Source organism: Pristiophorus japonicus, chromosome 1, assembly GCF_044704955.1.
Source record: "Pristiophorus japonicus isolate sPriJap1 chromosome 1, sPriJap1.hap1, whole genome shotgun sequence".
Taxonomy (NCBI): domain Eukaryota; kingdom Metazoa; phylum Chordata; class Chondrichthyes; family Pristiophoridae; genus Pristiophorus; species Pristiophorus japonicus.
This window is the reverse complement of record NC_091977.1, coordinates 393,603,284-393,626,247: the sequence shown is the minus strand read 5'-3', so window position 1 is coordinate 393,626,247 and position 22,964 is coordinate 393,603,284. Positions and strand designations below refer to the sequence as shown.

General features: G+C 43.7%; 1 protein-coding gene across 3 annotated transcripts in view; it reads left to right on the top strand.

The window, feature by feature from the left end:
* LOC139274607 (extracellular sulfatase Sulf-1-like) overlaps positions 1–22,964 on the top strand; it is a 547,728-nt gene that overhangs the window by 223,355 nt on the left and 301,409 nt on the right. The window contains exons 1-2 of one of the 3 annotated variants that reach the window (XM_070891287.1): positions 897–3,490; positions 21,739–21,781. In XM_070891287.1, the coding sequence (XP_070747388.1) occupies positions 976–3,490; positions 21,739–21,781 (2,558 nt within the window). In that variant the 5' untranslated portion in view covers positions 897–975. Of the gene's footprint in view, positions 1–896; positions 3,491–5,409; positions 6,275–21,738; positions 21,782–22,964 lie in introns of those variants that run through there. The other 2 variants (XM_070891294.1, XM_070891301.1) reach the window with 2 other exon arrangements.

Here is a 22,964-nt window from a genome sequence, read left to right as displayed (position 1 = left end):
TAGTATTGTAAATTGCATGTCAACATTTCTCATTTGGTGTTGCTTTATCAACCGTGACAAGGTTCAGTCTCTGGTCACTAGGTGGCTCTGACCCAACTCTTGCCATTTTACATAAAACTTCTAATCATGAATTGACCCTGAGCAATGCCACAGGTAATTTATTTTTTGCACTGTATAGATCACTTTGAATCCACTCCCATTGTTCTGAATCTTGAGCCCAACATAACATTTAACTATAAAGAAAAAGCAAAATTCTGCAAATCTGACATAAAAACAGTAAATGCTGGAAACACGTTGCATCTGTGGAAGATGAAGTCCTTACTACTAGGGGGATCAAGGGGTATGGCGAGAAAGCAGGAATGGGGTACTGAAGTTGCATGTTCAGCCATGAACTCATTGAATGGCGGTGCAAGCTAGAAGGGCCGAATTTCCTACTCCTGCACCTATTTTCTATGTTTCTATAAATGTTCCTTTATTTATGATTTAGTTTTCTATTAGTTATACCCGTGTAAAAACGGGGCACTTTTGTCAGATTTGTTGTTTGATGACACTGGGGCAACCCAGTGGTTTCTTTATGGGTTTTAATTGAATTTAAATGGAAGAGGCACCTGTGGAAGAACGAGTGAACGTTTGAGGTCGTGACCTGTAGAATTGACCAAGGCTCTCGTAAGGACTTGAAACGTTGGCTTTTGTCCTTTCCTCTACCGATGCTGCCTGACCTGCTGATAGTTTCCAGCGGATTCAGTTTCAGGTTTCTTTTTAAATGTAACTGTAAATCCATGATTCAAACATTTTTTTAAAATTCCCAGCTCTCTGTTTATTGCTGCGACCATTGGGAATTTACAAGTTGCGTGACAGTGGGAGTCGGCAGCGCCGTGACCCGGATGTGACGGCGCGGGCTGGGTGGCGCGAGCGTTGGATCGCAGGACGGTTGGTGGCGGTGGCGCGCGCGCGCGGGGGGAACAGGCCGCGAGGATGTCGTTCATCCGATTGAACCGATCCGCCCGCTCGCACGCAGCCGGCAAGAGCCGCAAAAAGACGGTGAGCCCGGTCTTGAAACAGGAGTGGGACAGCACGATCAGCGACCTGAGCGTTCACCGGGCCAGTCCGCAGGAGCTTGCTCGGCGCCGCGAGAACCGCGTCTCCAAGAACCGGGCAGAGGCTCGGTGGCAGCTCCGGCAGCGGGCGGGAGGCGGCCAGAGGCGGGGGCCTGCCGAGGGGCTGCTCGAGCAGTGGCAGTTGCGGGAGGCGTTGGCCCGGTCTGACCGGGCACTGGCCGTGGTCACCGACCTGTTCGGCGATGCCCCGCGGCGGCAGGCCGGCTTTCCCAACGTGACGGTGGCGCCCGCCTGCCAGCTGGCCTCCGCATGGCTGATCGCGCAGAGGAGCGACCATCCCACGCAGCTGTCCATCCTCAGCGAGTCGGTCATGGATTCCCAGGCCCTCAATGAAGCCGACGGCGGCACCTCCTATCCTGAACCGTCAGAGGAGAGCCAGGAAGAAGCGGACGCTCTTGTGTCCATGGCCGATCTCAGCGTTGACAGCAGCCGTCACTTAGCGGGGAGGAAGGAAGGGGAAACCCCTGAGCCCACAACACAGTCCACAGGAGACCGCCCGCATACACCACCCAACCAGTCATTGGGTTCAAAGACCCTGGAGACTCCCTGCACGCCAGACCGTGAATCCGGGATCCACGCCGGTTTAAATGCTACTGCTGCAATCCAGAGAGTGAAGTCAAGAGTGGAAAGTAGCGCTGAAAACAGTACAGAACTAGATGGCTCATCCCAATCCGAAACCGCAAGGGTAATTCGACAAGTACTTCATCCAAGTTCAGGGAACTCAAAAGAGGGCATTTCAAAAGGCAAAACTTGCAATATGGAAGACAGTAGGCAAGACGACGAGCAGCTAAGCCTGGAGGTACTGCAGGAAATGATTGAGAATATTGACCAGGAAATGATGGAATATGAACGGCAGACAGGGCGCATGGTTACGGGCTTGTTGCCGCAGAGGGGTCGCAGGCTATCGGGTTTCACCTTCTCGTTGGTCAGCTTGATAAGCAGACTGACGCACTATCTAAAAGAGAATAAAATTCAGCAGTGGCAGGAGAAAGAAAACCAGCAGCAACTTCAAGAAAAATGCAAGGAACAGCAAGCACTGATTGATGCACTGACAGCAGAATTTCTGACAATGCAAAATGAGATTATTTCTGTGCAGGCTAACCTGCATCGGTATATGATCAAAACAGATGAAGAGCTGTTCTTCTTGAAACAAATGTTGCATGGATTTCCAGAGATGGAAGGAACTAAACCAAAGCCAAAACAAACCATTGCTCATGAAGTTGGGGAGGCAGCAATGGAAGGAGAGAGTTTACATACTTGTGCTTACCCTGACAAACCATATAAAGTAAATGCACCTATTTCAAGGGCTGTACCAAACATTGAAGAGGAGCTTTTAGAAAGTTTAGTTAAAAAACAGCCCTGTGCATATCAGTATAAGGGGAATCTGTTAGAAATAGCTAGAAGAGGTCAAAGTTTACCTGAACATCTATTTGGCCCTGCTGTGTTGCTTTCTCCCCCAAGACAGAGGAACAGCCAAGTAGGTACTAGATCGCAAACTACAGTTAATTTGTTTCAAGAAAGGCCTCTGCCTAATGATGTATCTCTGGAATCAAATGATGCTCATAGTTCACAAATTCATGAGGAAGCTTCTGTGTCACCAGTTGTACTACAAGGAGAAAAAGACTCTACAGAATACTTAACAAAACAAAAACAAAACCAGATGCAAGATTATCTTGCCCAGCAATTGAAGTTTTGGAATGCTAATGAAGGACATAAGAGCTTGAGCGTTACTTCGCCTGTTACTAATTTGCCTCAAATGCACCCAGCGCAACAACCAGCAGCTGTTGATGAAATAGCAACAGGCATTCTGACAACAAAGGAGAGGAAGGTATTTGCTGAAGGCAGTCAAGGACTATCTTTGGACAAATGGCTTAAACATGAAGTGATATCTCAAATTACTGAGCTACAGTTGCAGAATTCTGCTCTCAAAGTCCATCTTGATCAGTTCAAAATAGGTAAATTATCTAATCCTTCACCGCAAATTGAAAAGACCATTCCCAGCACTTCTGAAAGTCTTCAGCAGAAGATCACTGAGCTCAACCGTCAGAGTGCCGAGGCACGCAGCAAACTTTTGAACTTGATTGAACAGCAGAGACAAGTTTCTGGTGATTCTGCTTCGCCCTCTATTTCTCCTATTCCACCCGAGGGCATATGGACAGGATCTGGCAACAGAACACTGGAAGTGTTGATTCCTCTACCCAATGGATTGGACTCTTCCACAGGCACCACACCTTCCCCTGCTTGCAAAACAAACAGAAATAGATCTACAGATAATACTAGTATGACTAGTTCCTCACTATATCGGGACAAAGGTGATGGAAATAGGACAACTGTTACTCAAAGAATGAAGCCAGAAAGATTAAAAGAAGAAGGTTGGTTTGCACTGTCTACTCATACCATGCGATTCTAATGATATGAGATGTATAAATTCATATTTGGGCGATTGGACATATATACAGCACCAGAAATGTCAACTTGTCCGTTTTCTCCATAGATGCTGACTGACGTGTTTCCAGAATTTCATCTTTTTGTTTGCACCTTTGCATATGTTGTTGTATTTTCTTTTCTTTGCATTATTGTGAATGGATAAGATACAATTTTAAATTTCAGTGAGCCCTGAACAGTTGGATATTTTCAATTACAGTGTGTTGTCATTAATTGTGTTGATTATTGATCTACGGAGACAAAATATAAGCTTTAATTAAGGTTGTGATGGGATGAAAAAGGTTGGAGGTTTCCTTGGTCTGTTCTTTGGTTTTTCTAAATTGAGTAGTTTAAATTTTATGGGGTTGGTGTGGGAGTAGCAAATCGGTAGCCCATTTTACATCACTCCCAATTTTAAATATGAGATGTCAAACAAGTTGCCGATTTGCTATTGAGTATTTGGGGGAACGGGTGGCATTCGCAGTGTGTTCTGTAGGCTTCTTGAATCAATTATTTTTTTTGACCTGACACAAGCAGCAATTAATGGCTCAGATAAGGGCATTCTTTTTATAAAATTATGATTTTTATTAAATTTAAATGAGAATACATTACAATAGAATTACGTTTGTTGTTTTAATAAAACTTCCACAGTTTGAACAAAAATAAAATTTGTTTGTTGTGGTATTTAAATCAAAGGTTTTCAGTGTTCTCTGTTCTCATAAGCGGTCTGAGCCTCATACTTTGAGAATTGAAACAATTGGATGTTTACAACAATCCAGAAGCTTTCATAGTTATTTTTCTGGTGCTAACATAGAAATACCAAGTTTATTGAATTCAATTTCACACCTTGCCATGGTGACATCTGAACGCACAACTTCTTGGTTGGTAGTCCAGTACTCGAACCACAAAGCTTCTGCAGTCGCTAATGGATTTGGGGCTATTAATGCTACACCCCTGGGTCCTGCTATCGTAGCCATTATCTACCGCCTATCAATAGTGCCATCAAGCAACACCTACTTACCAATAACCTGCACACTGATGCTCAGTTTGGGTTCTGCCAGAACTTCGTCATAACCTTGCTCAAGAGATGAATGACAGAAGAGGTGACGGTAGCTGTCCTCAACATTAAGGCAGCGTTGGACTGAATATGCCACCAAGGGGCCCTAGTAAAACTGGTCAGTAGGAGTCCGGACAATGCTCCATTTGTTGGGAGTTACACTGACATGAATCGAGGTGATTGTCGGACACCAGTCATGTTGGCTGCTTGATCTATGACAATTTCTCCATTGTAAGGTCAGGAGTGGAGCAGTTCACTGACAGTGCACTATTCAGATCCATTTGAAACTGCTCTGTTAATGGAGCAATCCTTGCCAGCCTTCAGCAGGACCTGGATAACATCCAGGCATAGGCTGACAAGTAGAAGGTAACATTTATGCCCTGTAAATGCAAGATATTTTTAAACATAAGAACATAAGAATTAGGAACAGGAGTAGGCCATCTAGCCCCTCGAGCCTGCTCCGCCATTCAACAAGATCATGGCTGATCTGGCTGTGGACTCGGCTCCACTTACCCGCCCGCTCCCCATAACCCTTAATTCCCTTATTGGTTAAAAATCTATCTATCTGTGACTTGAATACATTCAATGAGCTCGCCTCAACTGCTTCCCCGGGCAGAGAATTCCACAGATTCACAACCCTCTGGGAGAAGAAATTCCTTCTCAACTCGGTTTTAAATTGGCCCCCCCCGTATTTTGAGGCTGTGCCCCCTAGTTCTAGTCTTCCCGACCAGTGGAAACAACCTCTCTGCCTCTATCTTGTCTATCTCTTTCATTATTTAAAAATAATTTAACTGTATTTAAATTCCACAGCTGCTAAAATGAGATTTGAACACACACCTCTGGATTATTAGTCCAAGCCTTTGGATTACTAGTCCTGTAATTTAACCACTACACTACCATTCTGTTGATTGAAGAGAAATCTCTGCCATCTCCCGCTTATTTTCACTCACATCACCATCACCAAGTCCCCAACCAACAAGATCTTGGAAGTCGCCATTGATCAGAAGCGGAACTGGACCAACCATGCCAACACCATGGCTACAAGTGCAGGACAGAAGTTGGATACTCTATAATGAATGGCTCATCTCTTGACTCCTCAAAGCTTCTGCACCATCTAGGAGGCTCAAGTTAGGAATGTAATAGAATACCACTTGCCTGGATAGGTGGAGTTGCAAAGACACTCAAGAAGCTCTACACTATTCAGGACAGAACAATCTTGTTGATTAACACACCTGGCACTGAATATCTGCCACTGGCACACTGTGGCTCAGTATGTATGATCTACAGAATTAAATGCAGCAACTGAATGAAGGTTACTTCAACAGCCCCTCCCTACTCTGCAATCTCTACCACCAAGAGGACAAGCAGCAATGTCGGGAATACCATTTCCTGCAAGTCACCATCCTGACCATTATATTACCATTCCTTCATCATTGTGTCAATATTTTGGAGTTTCCTACCTAGCATTATTGTGGAGCCCCATCACCACAAGGACTTCAGCAATTCGAGAAGACCCACCATCACTTCTCAAGGCAACCAGGAATGGGCAATAAATGGGACCTCGTACGAGTCATCCACATTCTGATAACAAATACAAGTTGCTTTATTTCACACCATTTCAGGTTACACCCAATTAATTCTACTTACCTTTGCATAAAATAAAGAATATGCCATGCTTCCCTATATTAGTGGTGTGTCTTTATTTAAACAAGATCACTTCTAACTGTCTTCCAGCATTTCTATCCTCTTGATGTATATTTTGCAGCTTTCTCTTCGAAAAACTTAATTGACTGCTTTTGTATTGGGTTTTGTATTTACAGCCAGAAAGAAATTAAGGGCTAGAAATTGCACAGCGCCCTGTTTGGGGTGATTACTTGCGGGGGCGCAGAAGTATCACCGGCCGCTATACAAGTGAAGTCGACGCGAACTTCCGGTTTAGTGCTCCAGGGAGAAAGTTGAGTGCTAAATAGAGTGCTACCATTTCCCTTGGAGCGCTAAAGCAGGCAAGAGGCGCGGTAGTGGCAAAAAGCTGCACAATGTCCAGTGCAGCGCTGCCGGGATCGGAGGCTCCTTCCCTCCCATAAAGGGAAGGGCCAATGCTACAGGCTTTGCAATAAATCTAATCCCCTGCTCGCCGACGGCATCTGCGATGATCTGCCCCAAGCACTCTTAACAAGAGTGCAGGCTGATCAATCGTGGCACAACCAAATGGTGAAAAAATGACCCAAGGGCTCAATACAAATTTTTAACCTCCCTAAGCGGCATTCCCTTTAAATATTGCTCCCCAAGCGGCTGTCCTACCTTGATGCTCGGCAATGCTGCAGAGGGCGGAACCGAAGTTCGCAACCGGGGCGCTGTGCAACGGATGACGTCATGATCTCCGGCGAGCAGGAGATTGTGGCGTTAGAGGTTACCACCACGGCCGCTAACCTATAGCGCCTGTTATCGCCCCCCCTGCCCGGAGGCGCAAAGGAGGCCAATTTCTCACCCTAAAGACCTTCCAGCACAATGGTTGTGAGGCGTTTTATTAATTACCGAGACGAGATTAATAAATTGCTTGTTGCTTGCAGTCTTTGGGGGGAAAATAATCTCCACTAGCCAATGAGCTGCCTTTCTTAAATTTCTGGGGGTACACTTTATTGCCTTGCTAAGGATACCACTTGACTGTTGCTATTTTTGTGGTGCTTTGAGTGAGTGTCTTCCCTTTCATCAGTTTTATTTTTTTATCGGGACTGCACTTTCAAAATCCCAACTGTCTCGCCTTTGGTCCTTCATTCACCACAACATTTCTGCAACTGTCGATCTGCTCAACCATACCCTCACCACCACCTTTGATACCCTCGTCCCCATTAAAATAATTACTCTCTCTCACCCTGGCCATTCCCCCAGTACAGCCCTCCTCTCCGCTCACTTAAGTCCAAGGAAGGCAGACTTGACGGATATGGTGGACAATTGGTTTAGCCATTCACCCCCAGATCTGGCGAGACTACATAAAGCACTTATCGGGTCCTGCTCTTGTCTGCCCAAACTGCTCACTATAATCAGGATCATTCTGGAATGCAAAGATAACCCCTGGCTTTTCTCTCAAACCCCTAACCCCTGTCTCTTCCACCCTCACCTCCAACAAGTGCGAGGAGCTCGTGGACTTCTTTGTTTACTAAGATTGAGACCATCCAATCAGCTACCTCTGCCACTTTCCTTCCATCCCCGTGCCCACTGGGCCAAACTTCCTTTAAGGTTCCCCCCTAGCCCTGAACTCGCATCTTTCTCCACTTTCTCTCCAATCTCCCCATATGCCCTCTCTGAGCTCATCTTGTCCTTCAACCCTATTCCTGTTAAATTGCTGACCACTCAACTTTCTTTTCTGGCTCCCATGTTAGTGGATATTGTTAACGATTCTCCTTGGGTATTGTTCCCCTCTCCTCAAAACAGCAATCCTTGACCCTCCTCCGTACTTGCAAATTACCGTCCCATCTCCAACTTTCCTTTCCAAAGTCGTTCAATGTGTTGTCACCTCCCAAATCCATGCCCATCTCTCCCAGAACTCCAGGTTTGAATCCCTCCAATCAGGTTTCCGCCCCTGCCAGAGTACCGCATCGGCTCTTATCAAAGTACAAATTGCATCCTATGTGACTGACAAAGGTAAACTATCCCTGTCTGCAGACTTTCACATGGTTGACCACACCATCCTCTAACGCTTCTCCACTATCATCTAGCTGGGTGGGTCTGCACTCACCTGGTTCCATTCATATCTATCTAATCGTAGCCAGAGAATCACCTCTTCCCGCTCCTGCATAGTTACCTCTAGTGTTTCCCAAGGATCTATCCTTGGCCCCCTCCTATTTCTCATCTACATGGTGCTCCTGGGCGACATCATCCGAATACACGGGGCCAGTTTCCACATGTATGCTGATGACACCCAGCACTACCTCACCACCACTTCTCTCGGCCCCTCCACTGTCTCTAAATTGTCAGACTGCTTGTCCGACATCCAGTAGAAACACAGAAATCTACAGCGCAGAAGGAGGCCATTTCGACCCATCGTGTCCACGCCGGCCGACAAAGAGCCACACGGCCCTCGGTCAGCAACCCTGAAGGTTACATATATCCCAATGAACAATGGCGGAAAGGTAAAGAGCATCCGGCCCAACAAGTCTGCCCCATACAACTGTGATACTTCATGCATCGCAACATTTTACACTCCACCCCAACCGGAGCCATGCGATCTCCTGGGAGAGGCAAAAAAACAGATAAAAATCCAGGCCAATTGGGGAAAGAAATCTGGGAAAATTACTCTCCGACCCACCCGGGCAATCAAAACTGGTCCAGGAGATCACTGGCCGTATTAGATTCCCTGAAGTACTTACCATCGTATCTGCGCCAGTCCACAAGAGGTTATCCAGTCTAATCCCACTTACCAGCTCTAGGTCCGTAACCCTGCAGGTTATGCACTTCAAGTGTCCATCCAAGCACTCTTTAAATGTGGTGAGGGTTTCTACTTTTATCACCCTTCCAGGCAGTGAGTTCCAGACCCCCACAACCCTCTGCATGAAGAAGCTTCCCCTCAAATCACCTCTAAACCTTCCATCAACCACTTTAAAACTATGTCCCCTCATAATTGACCCCTCCACCAAGGGAAATAGGCCCTTGCTATCCACTATATCCAGGCCCCTCAAAATGTTATACACCTCAATGAGGTCTTCTCTCAGCTTCCTCTGTTCCAAGGGGGAGAACAAACCCAGCCTATCCAATCTGTCCTCATAGTTAAGATTCTCCATTCCAGGCAGCATCCTTGTAAATCTCCTCTGCACCCTCTCCAGTGCAATCATGTCCTTCCTATAATACGGTGACCAGAACTGCACGCAGTATTCCAGCTGTGGCCTAACCAGAGTATTATACAATTTAAGCATAACTTCCCTGCTCTTATATTCCATGCCTCGGCCAATAAAGACAAGCATTCCAGGTAGATAAGGTAACCACCTTATCCACCTGGCCTGCTACTTTCAGGGATCTGTGAACAAGCACTCCAAGGTCCCTTTGTTCATCTACACTTCTAAGTGGCCTACCGTCTAATGTGTATACCCTTTCATTATTAGCCCTCCCCAAGTGCATTACTTCACATGTACTGGATGAGCAGAAATTTCCTCCAACTAAATATTGGGAAGACTGAAGCCATTTTCTTCAGTTCCTGCCACAAACACCGTCCTTCTCCATAGTATCTGTCTGAGGCTGAACGAGGCTGGTCACAACCTTGGTGTCATACTTGACCCTGAAATGAGCTTCCCACCACATATCCGTGCCGTCACTAAGACCACCTATTCCAACTCCGCCCCTGCCTCAGTTCATCTGCTGAAACCCTCATCCATGTCTTTGTTATCTCTAGACTTGATTATTCCAATACACTCCTGGCTGATCTCCCACATTCTACTTCCGTAACTTAAGGTCATCCAAAACTCGGCTGCCAGTGTCCTAACTCTCACCATCCCATTCACCTATCGCCCCTGTGCTCGCTGACCCCCCAGTTAAGCAGTGTCTCGATTCTCATCCTTGTTTTCAAATCCCTCCATGGTGTCACCCCTCCCTATCTCTGTAATTTCCTCCAGCCCCACAACCCTCCAATATATCAGTGTTCCTCAAATTCTCGCCACTTGAGCACCCTGATTATAATAATTCCACCTTTGGTGGCTGTGCCTTCAGCTGCCAAGGCCCTAAGCTCTGTAATTCCCTCTCTAAACCTCTTAGCCTTTACTTATTTCCTCCTTTAAGACACTCCTTAAAACATATCTCTTTGACCAAGCTTTTGGTCATTTGCCCTAATATCATCTTGTGTGGCCTGGTGTAAAATTTTGTTTTATATCGCTCCCGTGAAGCACCTTGGGACATTTTACTATGTTTAAGGTGCTATATAAATACAAGTTGTTGTTGTTGAGCTGTTGGGTGTAATTTTAACCTAACCCGCTGGGTGGAAATCCACAGGATTAGGTGGAATCGGCTTTACACCCAGCCCAATATTACTCTCCATTGATTTCAAAGGAGAGTAAAATTGGGGTGTATGTAAAACCAGCGTTGCCCCCTAACCCGCCAGTTTCTCAATGGATAGGTTAGGTTCAAATTGCCCCCTTTGAGTCTAATGACCCCCATTGTGACTTTCAAGACCTCCCATACAAACAACGAAGTACTTTTGAAATGTGGTCACCGGTGTAATACAGTGGACAATTTGCACACAGGAAGGTTCCACAAACAATCATGAGATAAATGACAAGATAATCTGTTTTTGGTGATGTTGGTTGAGGGATAAATGTTGGCCAGGACAGTGGGAAAACTCACCTTCTTTTCATTAGATAGTACCTTGAGATCGCTTATATCCACCTGAGAGGGCACATAGGGCCTCAGTTTAACATCTCACCCAAAAGGCAGTACCTCAGGCAGTGAAGCACTCCCACAGTACTGCACTGAATATGCCAGACAAGATTATTTGATCTGGAGTGAAGTTTAAACTCGCAAGCTTCTGACTTTGAGGCAAGATGCTACCACTGAGCTAGAACCGACATTTGTAACATACAAGACATAAGAAATAGAAGCAGGAGTAGGCCATTCGGCCCCTCGAGCCTGCTCCGCCATTCAATAAGATCATGGCTGATCTTCTACCTCAACTCCACTTTCCTGCACTATCCCCATATCCCTTGATTCCCTTAATATCCAAACATCTATCGATTTTGACATGTTCAAATAACTCCTTGTAATGTCTGTAGCTCCACACTGTGGATGCCTATGTTACTGCAGCTAGTGCTGTTAATAAAGAGCAGGTCACCTGACCAGCAGGTCAGGGGTCACCGGAACCTGCAGCCATTTTACAAGCTGTGTGATGTGTGTGCTCTCTAAGATATGACATTGGCGACGGGAATGGAAGTAATCGGATAATACAAAGCTGAAATTTTTGTTGGTGAAGGATTCAGCCAGCCGGCAGACTTTGAGAGCTTCTCTGTTTTTGGAAACAGCTCCAAATCCGAGGTAAATTATGAGCACACTTGGTGAAACTGCCAGAGTCAAAATGGCTGCCGCTATGGGAGTTATAGGGCATGTGGGGGAATTTCAACATGACCGTGAAAGTTTCAGAGCATATGTGGATTGGATAGAAATGTTTTTCACTGCAAATAATATCATCGAAATTCCCGGTAATGAAGACAATAATCGGGTGGTGTTGGAACAAAAAAGAGCTATATTCTTAACTGAGGCTGGGCCCGAGTTGTATGAACCGCTGATAAATTTGCTTGTGCCGGACAATCCAAAGGATACAATGCTGAAACATATTAAATAAGCTAGAACAACATTACAGCCCGGTTCCATTAGAAATTGCTGAAAGTTATTGTTTCAGAAGGCCGAAGAAAATATCAGTGAGTATGTTGTAGCATTAAAAAAGCTATCTATTCACTGTAATTTTGGAGACTTTCAGAAACGAGCATTGCGAGACCGCTTTGGGATGAAAAATGATGCGATCAGAAGGAAGTTATAGACAACGCCTGACTTGACTTTTGATTTAGCTTGTCAGACAGCTAGGTCGATGAGCATGGCCGACCAATATTCCCAAGAATTTCATACTAATTTCAGTCATCAGACAACCGAGGTGAACAGCCTGCAGGTTCAAAGTAAAAGATGGTGGGGCCCCAAAGTCTCAGAAACTGGAAATGGGAACAGAGCATTGACGTCCTGCTATCGGTGCCTGGGTGAACATAGTGCTCAAAGTTGTCCATATGTGAAGGCAGAGTGTTTCGTCTGCAGGAAAACTGGGCATCTTGTGAAGGCATGCCGACTGAAGGGTAAACCAGCTTTCATAGCTATGAGTGGAAATCCCCAGAGACTACATAGCATGGAAGAACAACAACAGGACGAGGAGATGTTGGAGTTAAACATCATCAGGAGCACAAGGTTAATGGACGGCGATTCGTAAAATATCATAATCCAAATAGATGTTGCAGGATTCAAGATACCCATGAAAATCGACACTGGTGCTTCCGTGAGTGTAGTACCAGAGTGGCTATACCTCGACAAATTGCGGGATTTCCCATTGGAGAAAGCCAAGATAGAGCTACGAGGCTACTCGGGAGAGAACATTCTGGTGGTAGGTCATATCACCGTACCGGTGAAATACAAGGATCAAGTTCAGAACTTGCCTCTAATAGTAGTGGCAGGAGACAAGTCTGCCTTACGAAGAAGAAATTGGTTGGGATCACTGAAGCTGGATTGGAGTGAGATTTTTCGTGTTGAAATGAGATTTGCGTCAAAGGATGATGTCATCAAGAATTATCCGAAGGTGTTCTGTGAAATGGGCAGTCCGATCCAAGGCTTCAAGGTGAGTGTCAGGGTATAGAAGGACACGAGATCAGTTTACTGCAAGCCATGTTCCGTACCATATGCACTCAAGGAGAAAGTTGAGCAAGAACTCAAAAGACTAGAGACTGAGAACATTACTTCTAAGATAGATCGATGTAATTGGGCTACACCCATTGTTGTTGTACCTAAGTCCGATGGTAAGGTAAGATTGTGTGGTGATTATAAAGTAACCGTAAACCAGGTTCTAGAGGGCAATAAGAACATAAGAAATAGGAACTGGAGTAGACCATACGGCCCCTCGAGCCTACTCGGCTATTCAATAAGATCATGGCTGATCTGATCATGGATTCAGCTACACTTCCACGCCCGCTCCCCATAACCCCTTATCCCCTTATCGTTTAAGAAACTGTCTATTTCTGTCTTAAACTTATTCAATGTCCCAGCTTTCACAGTTCTCGAAGACAGCGAATTCCGCAGATTTACAACCCTCTGAGAGAAGAAACTTCTCCTCATCTCTGTTTTAAATGGGCGGCCCCTTATTCTAAGATTGTGCCCTCTAGTTCTAGTCTCCCCCATCAGTGGAAACATCCTCTCTGCATCCATCTTGTCAAGCCCCCTCATAATCTTATACGTTTCGATAAGATCACCTCTCATTCTTCTGAATTCCAATGCGTAGAGGACCAACCTACTCAACCTTTCCTCTAAGTCAACCCCCTCATCCCCGGAATCAACCTGGTGAACCTTCTCTGAACTGCCTCCAAAGCAAGTATATCCTTTCGTAAAGATGGAATCCAAAACTGCACGCCGTATTCCAGGTGTGGCCTCACCAATACCTTATATAGCTGTAGTAAGACTTCCCTGCTTTTATACTCCATCCCCTTTGCAATAAAGGCCAAGATACCATTGGCCTTTCGAATCACTTGCTGTACCTACATACTATCCTTTTATGTTTCATGCTGTACTGCGGTACTTTGCAATCTTTCTCCATTTAAATAATAACTTGTTCTTTGATTTTTTTCTGCCAAAGTTTCCAACATTATACTCCATCTGCCAAATTTTTGACCAATCACTTAGCCTGTCTATGTCCTTTTGTAGATTTTTTGTGTCCTCCTCACACATTGCTTTTCCTCCCATCTTTGTATCGTCAGCAAACTTGGCTACGTTACATTCAGTCCCTTCTTCCAAGTCGTTAATATAGATTGTAAATAGTTGGGGTCCCAGCACTGATCCCTGCGGCACCCCATTAGTTACTGGTTGTCAACCAGAGAATGAACCATTTATCCAGACTCTTTGTTCTCTGTTAGTTAGCCAAAACTCTATCCATGCTAATGTTTACCCCTACCCCGTGAACCTTTATCTTGTGCAGTAACCTTTTATGTGGCACCTTGTCAAATGCCTTCTGGCAGTCCAAATACACCACATCCACTGGTTCCCCTTTATCCACCCTGTTCATTACATTCTCGAAGAACTCCAGCAAATTTGTCAAACATGACTTCCCCTTCATAAATCCATGCTGACTCTGCCTGACCGAATGTTGTTTTTCCAAATGTCCTGCTACTGCTTCTTTAATAATGGACTCCAATATTTTCCCAACCACAGATGTTAGGCTAACTGGTCTATAGTTTTTGCTTTTTGTCTGCCTCGTTTTTAAATAGGGGTGTTAGATTTGCAGTTTTCCAATCTGTTGGGACCTCCCCAGAATCCAGGGTATTTTGGTAAATTACAACCAATGCATCCACAATCCCTGCCGCTACTTCTCTTAAGACCCTAGGATGCAAGCCATCAGGTCCAGGGGATTTATCTGCCTTCAGTCACATTATCTTACTGAGTACCACCTCCTTAGTGATTGTGACTGTGTTAAGTTCCTCCCGCCCTATAGCCCCTAGACTATCCACTGTCGGAATATTGTTGGCAACCATGTCCCCAATACATTGCCAAATATCGAAGATTTGTTCACAACACTGACGGGTCAGATTTTCTCAAAGTTGGATCTGACGAATGCCTACTTACAGCTGGAACTAGATGAGTCCAAGTCATGTTTGACTATAAATACACATCTATGTCAATTTAATATCTAATATTGATATCTAATATCAATTTAATAGGCTACCATTTGGAGTGTCTTCTCCCCCTGTCATATTCCAAGGAGTAATGAACCAGATTTTGCAAGGTATTGAAGGGGTAGTATGTTATTTAGATGACATACTAATTTCAGCACCAAATAGGCAAATTCATAATAACATGTTGAATGAAGTCCTCAAATGGCTCGAGAAGCACAGTGTACGAGTGGCTGCTCGTAAGTGTGAGTTATTTCAAAACTCAGTGGAGTACTTAGGGTACAGAGTAGACAAAGATGGTTTACTTCCAACCAAGAAAAAACTGGATGCAATCAGAAATGCACCCACTCCCAAGAATGTCATTGAACTTCGATCATTTTTGGGTCTTTTGAACTATTATGGGAAGTTTCAAATTTGGCTACAGTATTACATCCACAGAATAACCTATTGAAAAAAACAGGTCCATTGGAAGTGGTCAAAAGAATACGATACAGCATTCAAGGAGTGTAAAAGCAACTTGGTAGAGAGCACCATGTTAGCTTACTATGACGTATCTCAGGAGATCAAGCTAGCATGTGATGCCTCTCCGTATGGAGTTGGGGCAGTAACCTCTCATGTATTACGTAGTGGGGAGGAGAGATCAATTGCTTTTGCTTCACGCACTCTCAGTACTCGTGAGCGTAATTATGCATAAATTGAAAGAGAAGCTTTGGCATTAATTTTTGGGGTCAAGAAGTTCCATAAATACCTGTATGATCATAAGTTTACTCTCGTTACGGACCATAAGCCCCTGACAGCAATCCTCCATTCAAAGTCCCCAGTTCCAACATTAGCTGCAGCCCGAATGCAGAGATGGGCTTTGATTTTGACAGCATATACATATTATATTGAATACAGACGATCAGCTGATCACAGTAATGCTGATGCTATGTCTAGATTGCCTTCCCATCACAAGTTACACCCGATAGGGAAGAGGTGTTCTATTTTTCATACATCGATGAACTGCCAGTCACAGCTGAAGAGATTGGGAGGGCAACCAAACGTGACCTAGTTATGTCAAAGGTGTATAATTATATTGCAAACGGATGGCCAAACCAGGTAACAGACAAAGATATTCATCCATTCTTCATTTGTAGGAATGAATTATCAGTCGATAAAGATTGTATCATGTGGGGTGCAAGAGTGGTTATCCCAAGTAAATTCAGGTTGAATTATTAGGAGACCACCATGATCAGCACCAGGAAATGTGCTTGACCAAGAGTTTTGCACGCAGTTACTTATGGTGGCCAGGTCTTGATAAAGATATAGAGTACATCATCAGTCAGTGTACGACATGTCAATCGGTAAGCAAGCAACCATTACAGCCATGGAAATGGCGTCCCAGGGTGTGGCAAAGGCTACATATCGATTTTGCTGAGCTAGAAGGGCAACAATTGTTCATTGTGCTTGATAGCCATTCGAAGTGGATCGAGGTGGTTCCAATGTGGAAAATAACATGTAAAACATTAGACATTTTGCGAAGATTATTTTCTTCATTTGGCCTCCCAGAAGAAATTGTTTCGGATAATGGACCACAATTTCATTCAGAAGAATTTGCACAGTTCACGAGCAAAAATGGTATGAAACATACCAAGGTCCCACCGTACCACCCTGCTTCGAATGGTACAACAGAGCGCACTGTACAAATTGTAAAACGTGCTGTCATCAAACAAATGTTGGATCAAAGAAACGATAGTTGTCATTGGACCACAAATTGGCTAATTTTCTAATAACGTATCGTAATACCCCTCACACAACTACTGATAGAATACCAGCAGAGTTGTTTCTCAAACGACAGCCACAAACCAGATTCTCGTTGTTAAAACCAAACTTGACACAATCTGTAGAAGAGACACAATTAAGACAGAAAGAGAATCATGGTAGAGGTAGAGTAAAAGAGAGAAATGTGAAATTAAATCAGAAGGTGAGAGTGGAGAACCATCACCATAAATGAGTAAAGTGGTTACCAGGAAGAGTGGTGAAGATATGTGGTCCTCGCACATATTTGGTCAAGATGTTTGGTAATGGACAGGTTAGGTTTGTTCACATTGATCATATTTTACCCAAAGACATGGAAGTAGTTGAAGGGGGGAGTGATTCCATTATTTCTGACTCATCAGATAGTTTTGATACACCAGTAGCATATCCTACATCGAATGTACTGGAAACAAATCCAAGAGAAAGTCAGAATTTAAGTCTGAGTCCGAGTCAGGAAAACAAACAGTCTGAAGTTAGAGAGAGTTCAAATGGAAATCAAGGACATCCCTTGGAGGAAAACTTCCCCCAGGATCAGCCTCGAATAAGTTTAAATTCGACACCACGTTTGGAAGGTTCTGTTCGAGAGCAAAGATATCCTCTTCGAAACAGAAAACAAGTGGTTAAGCTTGATTTGTAAATCTGGCAAAATAAGTCCACATCCTTTGTTATGTATAACCATGCAAGTTATGTATGATGATTGTTATAATAACTCTTCATTAAGGAGGGAGAAGTGTAATGTCTGTAGTGCCACATGTGGACGCCTGTGTTACTGCAGCTAGTGCTGTTAATAAAGAGCAGGTCACCTGACCAGTAGGTCAGGGGTCACCGGAACCTGCGTTCATTTTATGTGATGTGTGTGCTCTCCAAGATATGACACTCCTCTTCATGGTTCAGAACTCCTAACTAATCAGAGGGCTTTATGCAAAATCCAAGTCCAAGCTGTAAATGGATTTGTAGCAAAAAGGGGAAATGGTCAAAGGAAGTCTCTGGCCTCCTCTGACTTATCATTGAGCACTCTGGAAAGAGAGTTAATCTCATGGTAGGCACAGTTTTTTGACAAACCTTTTGTCATTGTGAGAGATAAAGGAAGAATGAACTTGCATTTATCATGTTTTCAGGACATCTTAAATTGGTTCGCAATTAGTGAACCATTATTCAAGTGCAGTCATTGCTTCCAGGTAAGTGATGCAGCAGCTAATTTGGGTCACAAGGCCCCAAAATCAGATGAATAACCAGTTAACCTATTTTTGGTGGCTTTGGTTGAAGTAGAAATGTGTACCAGGAAACTAGGATGCCTCCTTGTTATTCTTTGATTGGTGTCATGGGATCATTTATGTCTACCTGAACAAGCAGTAGGCAGCCAGGTCCTCAGTTTAATGTCTCATCCATAAGCTTTGTATACAGCATTGTTCTTGATTGCTGAGTACATCAAGGTAGTTAGCACGTTGCAAGGTATTCTATATAGATCCTTTAACCATCCTGAAGCTGGATGTCCATCAAAAAAGTGATGAGTAAACGTTAAGACTTGGAATTAGTCACCTGAAGGCCAGGTATGAGAGCATATGTTCATATATCCAAAGTTATGTGATTATCATTATTGGGTGTAGAAAGGCATCAGCTGCTGGTGGAAGCACTGTTTGATGAGACACTTGTATGACCATGCTATGATCAGGAGGATGGCGGTAAAGCACGCACAAATTTTATAGTGAATTTAACTACTCATCTTGCCAATTGTGAGGAGCTCCTAGTGTGCCTGCTGTCTGCTTGTGAGGGCTCAAACCTTTGCTTGTTGGTCAGCTGAAGTAATGACTATCTTCAATGGGGGTGTGGGGGAGAGCAATACAGGTAATTAACTCCAAGGTGACATGTCTGGTGACGGAAGATTGAAATCATGTCAACCCTCTAGGGCAGACTGATAATTTGATACCTGAGCTAGACAGGTCTTCAGTACTTGAGGGTATTGTTGATGTTTGGCCAGCCAAGCTTGGTCATTAATGGGATCTAAAGAGTTAGACCAGTCCCTGGAGGCTGGGATTCTTCCCACTTCACTCAAGATAATCCTGAAAAATGGGTACAATGATCCTGGCTGAGCAAGCAACAAGAAGCTTACCCATCCTCTATGATGATAAGCTGCTCGGTTTCAGCTGGTTACACTCTTAAAGGTACTCCTGCACAAATTTGGGGGACTTAATGCCATGGCACTGACTCAACCTGCGCCTAAGCTCTCTGGATGTATGTACTTGGGGTGGCGGAGAGAGTGTCCATTTCATATGCAGCAAACAAAAACTGTCTATGCTTTTTGATTAACCTGTGACTATCTGCCTTGGATATTTCAGTAAGTTGACTTGGAGGCTCCTTAGCATTGTGAGAGATTTCAAGTTTGCAGATGACAAATAAACTGGGTGGCAGTGTGAGCTGTGAGGGGGACGCTTGGAGGCTGCAGGGAAACCTGGACAGATTAGGTGAGTGGGCAAATGCATGGCAGATGCAGTATAATGTGGATAAATGTGAGGTTATCCACTTTGGGGGCAAAAATGCGAAGACAGAATATTATCTGAATGGTGGCAGATTAGGAAAAGGGGAGATGCAACGAGACCTGGATGTCATGGTTCATCAGTCAATGAAAGTTGGCATACAGGTATAGCAGGCGGTGAAGAAGGCAAATGGTATGTTGGCCTTCATAGCTAGGGGATTTTGAGTATAGGAGCAGGGAGGTCTTACTGCAGTTGTACAGGGCATTGGTGAGGCCTCATCTGGAATATTGTGTTCAGTTTTGGTCTCCTAATCTGAGGAAGGACGTTCTTGCTATTGAAGGAGTGCAGCGAAGGTTCACCAGACTGATTCCCAGGATGGCAGGACTGACATATGAGGAGAGACTGGATCAACTGGAGTTTAGAAGGATGAGAGGGGATCTCATAGAAACATATAATATTCTGACGGGACGGGACAGGTTAGATGTGGGTAGATTGTTCCCGATGTTGGGGAAGCCCAGAACTAGGGGATACAGTCTTAGGATAAGGGGTAGGCCATTTAGGAATGAGATGAGGAGAAACTTCTTCACTCAGTTGTTAACCTGTGGAATTCCCTGCCGCAGAGAGTTGTTGATGCCAGTTCATTGGATATATTCAAGAGGGAGTTAGATATGGCCCTTACGGCTAAGGGGATCAAGGGGTTTGGAGAGAAAGCAGGAAAGGGGTACTGAGGGAATGATCAGCCATGATCTTATTGAATGGTGGTGCTGGCTCGAAGGGCCGAATGGCCTACTCCTGCACCTATTTTCTAGGTTTCTATGTTAGATACCTGACTGACCAAAAAATAATTGTATGTGTTATAATTATTTTTGTTGCATAACTCCGGATCTTAAATTTAACCTAAATGATGTTCTCATCGATCTTGGGCGAATTCCATGATCTTTGATTCAATATTTTATTCTGTTCTCTGACCTGCATTGAGCTAAATGCTGTTCATGCCTCACTCCTTCCTATCAAGCACAGATAGAAGTTACAACACAGAAACAGGCATTCAGCCCAACCAATCTGTCAGCGTTTATCCACCACGGGAGAAAATAGTCATAATCACATTTACCAGCCCTGTTTCTATAGTTTCATCTGCATTTGTCATGTTGATATGTGACAGATTTTCAGTTCACTCTCATTTGCTGCATTATACCTTATCATTCAGCTGCCTTTTCATTTTAATAACTTTACGTTTCATGTTTCTCCTTTTTTTTCTCTAATGCCTAATTAAGCTCGTATTCTGCCTGTTGCTGGCTTTTTAAAACTTGCAGTTTGATGTGACAACTCAAATGTAATATGTATACCCCACTCTGCCACCAGCAGGACAGATCAGTGCCCACCACAAAATCAGCGTGAATTAGACACTGAACTAACTGGACATGATCACTTTTCCCACATATTTACCATAAGACTGCCAGGGATCAGCTTTTTAAAATTATTAGACAATTGGAAATAAAATATTAAAAATAAGATAATATGCTTAAAAAAAAATGTTACTGTGCATTTGTTATTGTATCAAGCTGCACATGGCAACTGTTCACCGCAAGGGGAGGAAACTGTGATAGGACATAAAGAAATACTGTTAGCTGGGGTGGAGCTACAAGCCGTAGGAAATAAACAAGAAAAAAGGGAGAGTGACCTCCAAACCTGAAATAGTTTAAATTTGAACCTTGAAATATGGGTGTCAGATCAATGCAAATCTGACTTTATAACATTGGGGTTTAGCTCAAACTCAGCAACCATCTCTACTTCAAGTGCCCAAATTTGTTGTTTAAGAAAAACATTGTTTTTGTAAAACTTCTACCCCAGTTCAGTGTGATTCACTTTTTTATTTGCTAATCTCACAGCCCTGTGCCATGAAAATCTTCGTACACAGGAAGGAAATGGATACTTAAGAAATATGCCACTGTAGCGGATCAGATAAACAGTGCTGAATTCAGGAAGCACTTGCAGATGGCTAAAAAAACAAACTTTGACTTAATTGGGTACAGATACTGTAGAATAGGATTGCACTTGAAAAGAGCAGGTAATAGGAAGCCACGTAATAGCTGTATAGCTGCATTTTACATGTTGACTGGCTCCAGTTGGAAATCATTCGAAGGGGCAGTTGTCCATGCCCGTGCAAGGACCTGCTGCTTTATAAAGCAGTGAGGACTAAATGAAAGTAGGGAGCACTGCGATGACAGCTAGGTAGTAAAGCGTGGCATTATTAACGACCTTGTGGGCCACTTGTGGTTTGTGGAATATGTGAGGTATTCGCATTATTGAAGCCCGAGGAAAAGGAATTGTGTTAAATGTCTCCTTCCTGTATCTGTCCTACTATTTGCTGTATCCTACCCAATGTTAACTGCTGCTTCGAGTTTCTGCTGTGGCTTAATTCCAGCAGCCAATACTGAGGATAGAAATTGAAACCGTTGTGATGGCATTGTGTTTTGCAGTGACTTTTAATAAGCAGCCTTACTGGACTGACCACTCAACACAGTAAGTAGACTTTTTATTTGCAAGACTTACCATGTTAATCATCGTACAGATTCAGATTTGAAATGCTTCTTTAAAACAATACATTCTAACTTTGATCATGAATTCGAATCATTACTTTTGTATTTGGGTAGGTGGAGTTTTGAAAACTCCCTGTATATTTTGATATCAGCTGATGACATTTTAATTTTTTTATCCAGTTCTTTGATTTTATTTTATTGTTGTGGTGACTCAGAAAATGTTTCATTTTTGGAGTCTGGTATTTTTAAAATGTGAATTCCATTATATTTTGTAATGATGTTTATTTTAACCAGTTATTAACCCGATAGTAATTGTTGCTATTTGTTCTTATCTAAACCTGAAAGTTCCTGCATTTAATGCCTGGTTTCTGCTGAATTAGCTGATCTTAGGCACAGCTTGACTTCAGTTTTCAGGTTGAGGAAGGGGGAGTAAAGTCAGCTTAGATTAATATCCCATCAACCCGGCTGACACTTGTTTAGGTTAGAATTCAGGAGAATGGCATCTGTAAGTTGGCCCCTGGCATTTACATTACTAAACCCCACGATAAACTGGGTCTACAGTTCTGCTGGAACACTGGAATAAAGGAGTCATATTTAATAATGTAAATGCTAGGAGCTGACTCACAGATACCAGTCAATTAGAACTGAACAAAGGCCAATATAAAAGCTGCTTATGAGTGTCAGATGAGGATACGATCAGGAATGGCTGTGATGTCTCCATAGCTGGAATAGCCTGATGACACCACTTCTTTAGACCATACATGAAGAACAGCTGTTTGGGTGAGGTACTGAAGAGCTGGCAGCTCTTGTGAAACTATGCCATAACAAGAATCAGCAGCTTTGAGGAAGAAAAAGAGAATAGTGGCAGAATTATTTTTCTTAAAAAGGCTTCATGTTCATGTTGCAACAAGTAGGGTTTTTAAAAACTTTTGTAGGTAATAACTAGATAGCTATGAAAAGTGAGGCAGGAGCAAAGAGAAGGAATGGTAGTTGTATGCTCTGATAATGCAGTTCAAGGTGGCCGTGAAATTCAGCACCTTAGCGACGGTAGTTAAGGCATTTAAAAAAAAAATGACATCCACCTTGCTTCCGTCCACTTCTGGCGCAGACATTTGCCATCTTGGTGGGGGCGATAGCGTGGGTGGCACGTGCGTGCGTCGGCAATC